The sequence below is a fragment of the Melanaphis sacchari genome, unplaced genomic scaffold (genome assembly GCF_002803265.2).
Source record: "Melanaphis sacchari strain LSU unplaced genomic scaffold, SCAv2.0 Contig11_pilon_pilon, whole genome shotgun sequence".
In the NCBI taxonomy this organism is placed as follows: Eukaryota; Metazoa; Arthropoda; class Insecta; order Hemiptera; family Aphididae; genus Melanaphis; species Melanaphis sacchari.
Window position 1 is genome coordinate 3,524,665 of NW_020270469.1, and position 5,448 is coordinate 3,530,112.

The following is a 5,448-nucleotide window of genomic DNA, read 5'->3' on the forward strand; positions in this document are numbered from 1 at the left end:
TGTTTAACGCTAAGTGCAGTATCTGCCAGACCGCGCCACTCGTTCAAACTATCCCATTCTGATCACCTTGACCACTTTTCTCATTTCGAAACATGACTTTATACCCATCGATCATCATATTTGATATTAGGTATATGAAAACATGGGACTTCAGGCTCCTGAACCGTTGAGAGTTGCCCACAGTGCAACATAGAAAAAAAGAGAGCTAATAAACGCGTGTACTTACAAGACCTAAAGTCCTAAAACGTACGTTTAATTCCATTCTCTGTCACACTAGTCATGAAATACCCATCTATTAATGGACATGGATGGACCAAGTTCTATGACATATTCATCTCGCTCAATGATGAAACTGCTCTTCTCTCTCAGACCTTAATGAGTTCCGGGTAGTCATTTTCTTGGTATCACCTACATCTGCGAAGGAACAAAATTTCACACTCGCCACGAATTGTTATCAAACGACAGTCAAGAGATCGTTCTGTTAGTCTCATCAATTATGATCATTGAACACCAAACATTATACTCATGTATTTAATTAGACGAATTGTATTAAATGTTATTAGCCAATACACATTTGAAACGATAAATATTACTATAGAAAAAAGAAGATTTAACCAAATCAACATTCTGTATGTCAGTCTGTGACAATTTTAGTTAACAAGAATAACACACACAGTTTACTTGTTTTACATAATTATAATAAAATGTACAAAAATAAGTGTAGAAGACTTTGAAAAACAAGCCACACTTTTATATAATTCAGTATACTCTTTTAAAAGTCTGAAAATTTAGCATACAATTTTATTATTTGGAGAAAAATAAAATAATTATTGTTTTTAAACCAACAATAAAATACTTCAAAATATTAAATATTCTAACCAGACATTAGTGAAGCTAGTGTATAGTATGCTTTTTAACCACACTTCAGTCTTTTCAAGTTTCAACTATTATAACTTTCAAGTATAAAAGATGTAGTTTCATGTATTTTTTTTATTGACACAAATCAATGCAATAACCATTTACATTTTCTAGTTTTTTTTAAAAAATATGGAAACTATTGTGAATTAATTTACAAAAAGTTGCTTTTCTTTAATAGTTTTAAGGATATTTTAGGAAAAAAATAGGATAAGAAAAAACCAGAATAATTTAAAAAAATGATCAATTAAAAAATTAGCTTTATACAAAAAAGTTAATTATTAGTTTGCAAGAAATAAACAATTTAAGTCACTTAATAATCAACATTATCCAAAGTTCATAATATCATGATTTAATATTTTTGATAGTATTTTATTTAATTTTAATTACCTTGTTAAAAGGTATATTAGGTGTTGACTATATAGATGTGAATATCAATGATTTTTTTTTAAAGCTATGATACAACTAATGTCATGTTAATGACAATCATGGACAATTACATTTAATAATATTTAAGAAATACAATGAAAGTATAAACAGAAAAGCTGATAAAAATCAATGTTAATTTTAAAAAGATAATTATATATCATGATCTAAAAATAAAACAAAATAATTTATTCAGAATATTTGTCGTGATAACTGTTCATCAGAGAATACCAAAATAAATCAATGATAATGGAGACTCAAGTAAACAAGTCACAAGTATCTCTTGTATTCAAAGTAATAAATGGTGGGTTGTTGGTTTTATTTTCCTCACATTTAGGTAAAGCCAAATAAACAAAAACAATACTACCTAACATGTACAAAATAAGTTAATTTGATATTATGAAATCATAAAATCAAACATCAAAAGTTGTACATTCTCTATATAACACAAACACAATATATTATACAATATATGGTATTGCTACACACAATTAAATCTAATATATTATGTATATTTATGTAGCTGTATGAATTTCAGACATAAACAAATGTATTATTATCATATGTAATAAATATATATAAATAATTATTTGTAAATGTTAAGATAAAAAAAATAACAAGACCATGGCTCAAAAATTCTACATTTAAATAATAAGAAAATAATTATAAATATGAATATATCAGATTTAGAAAAAAAAAATGAAGATGAATTTTATTAACAGTCATTTTAAAATCACTTGGCTGCCTTTCGTTTATCCTCGGAGTCTTGAGCGCGGATGGTACGCCATGAACTTCCTCCACCCTGTCAATGAAAAAGCATTTAATATTAATTTAACACTAACATAAAATATTAAAATCAATAATATATTAAATTCAGAAATATTAGTTTACTTGATCATTAGACGAAGGTATTTCTCGCTTTCTAGGAGTGTCTCTGTCAAAAGCGGAACGGACTCCATCTCTCGAACCATCTTTGAAATTTTTATCAAAAGCACCACTACTACTACCACCACCACCACGATTCCAACCACTGTCTCTTGAACTAAATACTCCTCCTTTGCGTTCTTCATTGCCTCTATTATTAAACAAGGACCGACGTTCTGATGGTGGACCATCATCTCTATTACGCCCAAATCCTCCTTCTCGTCTATCCTTACTATCTCGTGCAGAGCCAAATAATTTTGATTCATCTTTGTTCTTATCCACATTTCTCCAAGAAGACGATGCGGAATTTGATGATAAGCTCTTATTTTTCTCTTCCAATTTTCGTTGTACTTCTTCTTCTTTTTTACGTTGAATTTCAGCTTGTCTTTCAAGTTGTTCTTGTCGAGCCCTGTTGGAAAAAAAATATGAACATACACAATATTTTATTTTTTCTCAATAATTATTTAAAATTTTTAAGCTTTAATCGTGTGCAATGTGTATGCATTATTTATTGGATACTCTAAAACAATGCATTTCAAGTACAAAATTTGTTTCATATAATAGATATTTCAAAGGTAAAACTTTGATATTGTATCTTTGATGTTTTTCCATTTTATACTAAAATTTATATTCAAAATATTAGGTAAATTAAGAAAAATTGTTTTTATATATTTATCAACTAAAGCTAATTTCATTTATTTTATATACAAATGTAATAAAATCTTTATCTATCTCTAATAATAAGTAGAAATAGTGTCTTATTAGGACTATAAGAAGCAAATAAATGTCAGTTGGAATATTGCATTTTTTAACTTTCAGTTGAAGTTACAAAGAAATAGCATTTATTTCTAGCACACTGTTTATATATTAAGTATATAAGTTTGGTAATTTATTTTTGTATTATCATTAGTTAAGATTAGAAAAAGTGTTAAAAATATCAAAAGTTAAGATGTCAACTTAACACTTTTTAATGTATGATAGTAAGAAAATTTAAATTTTTTTAGTGCATTATTGCATTAAAAAAAACTTTTTAGGATATTTTTAAAGAATTCATTTATATGATAGTAAAAAGGGTATTAAACTTGACCTTTAATCATTAATTTTTAATAAGTTTCTACAAATTTAGATGATTGATACTTACAAATTAGCCAAACGCTCTTCTTCTTCTTTTTTCTTTCTTTCTTCTTCTTCTTTTTTCTTCCTTTCTTCTTCCTTACGCAACCATTCTTCTTCTTCTTTACGTCTCTTTTCCTCTTCACGCTGTTTAATCAATGCTATCCTCCTTTCTTCTTTTCTTATTGCCAACCGTTCTTTACGAATATCAACTAACTCTTCTTCAAATATGGCCAATTTGACCTAAATAAAAAATATACATAAAAACATATGATAATAATTTATTAAATAATAGAAATTCAATAATTCATACTTGGAACTCGGCCGTACGACGTTCCTTCATTTCTCCTAGGAATATGTCCATGTCTGGTTTCATTCTAGCCAACCTTTCACGGTTTTGTTCTGCTAATTTTCGTTCCTGATTGGCTAACTGAATACGTTCAGCTTCTTGAAGTTCCCAGAACTTTTTATCGTGAATTTGTTTTTCTTTCCATGCTTGTTCTAATAAGGGGATTTCTTCTAATCGTTTTGCTCTTTCAAAGTAATCCATTTGTTTTCTGCGATTTTTTAATTTTTGTACCAATTCTGCTCTTTCCTTTGCCAATTCTTCAGCTTCTTTAGCAGCAATTTCATCAGCATCCATGTTTTTTAGGGCCTAATTAAATTTTTTTATTAAGATTAATATAAGTTTTACAATTACTTAGTATTTTGCAACAAATATTGATAAATCAAGATGTATAATATCTACTGATTGAAAAATTATTAAGACCATTTAAATATGAAGTTCCCATTTAAAATTAAAAAGTATAAGTACATTAAATTTAGACCTATAAATTCTTTCAAAAAATAAGTAATACTGGAGATTTATCATAAAATAACCAGTAAAATACTTAATTTGTGAGAAACACCTGCTAATTATCTAATCAAATAGTAAAAACATTATAATTTCACAAACTTATTATCCAGCGAGGATCAGAGAACGAACGTTCTGTCACAACTTTCTTGGGTCTTCACACCAAGCCTAGATTTTCACTAGATGAATAGCAGTGTTATAAATCACCAAAACAGAATATTATAAGAAGAATCTTTTTCCAATGAGTTAGTTTAATTCTTTTACATAAAAAGTAAGTTTTTAAACATTACTAATATTTGCACGCTGGTCATAAGTATGTGCTCAATGACATAAACACAAATGATTTGTCAATTAAATACATCTCAATAAAACCTATGAAAAATAAAGATCAATTATAAAATAAACTAACATCTTCATTTAGTTTTTTCAAAACTTTTTGGCCATGAGCTGTTAGAGATATTTGTTGCATTTTTTCTTTGAAATTCCTATCTTTAATAGCTTGTAGTTCAGATTCTTGGCGTCTTTTTTCCCTTTCTTCACGTTCAGCATCTAATCGTCTTGCTTCGGCTGCGGCGGCAGCTCTAGCAATTTCATCAGCTCGACGAGCCTCTTCTTCTTCCTACATTAAAAAAAATAGATATACTTTATAATATAAGATTAACTATGAATGAAATACATAATTTATTAAAAATAAAAATTAAATTTTAAATTAAGTAAAAATGAATACTTACTCGAACAGTATTCAATCTTTCTAAATATTCTTTACGATCTTCAATTATTTTGTGGCGGGCCAAAATCCTTTGATGTTCTTTGTCTTTGGTTTCATGATGATGTCTAATAAGAGATTGATGAATTTGTTTACATTCATCCTATAAAAAAATTATCAATTAAAGAGATCAATAACATTATAATATAGAAATTCACAATTTAATACAATATTGTTTGACAATTTTAAACATCTATTAATTTCATCAGAATATACATATAATCAATGAAATCATTCCGATATCCGCAAAGATTTATTATTCATCATTTAGACATGAGAAAAAAATTTCTATTAATTCAGAATTACCCTATTAAAATCATGATAATCATGTATCCGCAACAGTAATTAAATTCATCATGATTAAGAAACTTAACTAAATAGTGTCTTCTATTATGGTATTAGTACATAAAAAATGTCATCAGAATATACTTATAATCAATGAAATCATTCC

The 5,448-nt window shown here is 27.3% G+C and overlaps 1 protein-coding gene across 1 annotated transcript in view; it reads right to left on the reverse strand.

The window, feature by feature from the left end:
• Positions 1 to 2,007: 2,007 nt before the first annotated feature.
• Positions 2,008 to 5,448, reverse strand: part of LOC112604292 (eukaryotic translation initiation factor 3 subunit A) — a 7,901-nt gene continuing 4,460 nt past the window's right edge. The window contains exons 10-15 of the mRNA XM_025353259.1: positions 4,963 to 5,100; positions 4,641 to 4,850; positions 3,692 to 4,033; positions 3,407 to 3,621; positions 2,233 to 2,674; positions 2,008 to 2,143 (exon numbers count right to left, since the gene is read on the reverse strand). Of these exons, the coding sequence (XP_025209044.1) occupies positions 2,075 to 2,143; positions 2,233 to 2,674; positions 3,407 to 3,621; positions 3,692 to 4,033; positions 4,641 to 4,850; positions 4,963 to 5,100 (1,416 nt within the window). The 3' untranslated portion in view covers positions 2,008 to 2,074. The remainder of the gene's footprint in view (positions 2,144 to 2,232; positions 2,675 to 3,406; positions 3,622 to 3,691; positions 4,034 to 4,640; positions 4,851 to 4,962; positions 5,101 to 5,448) is intronic.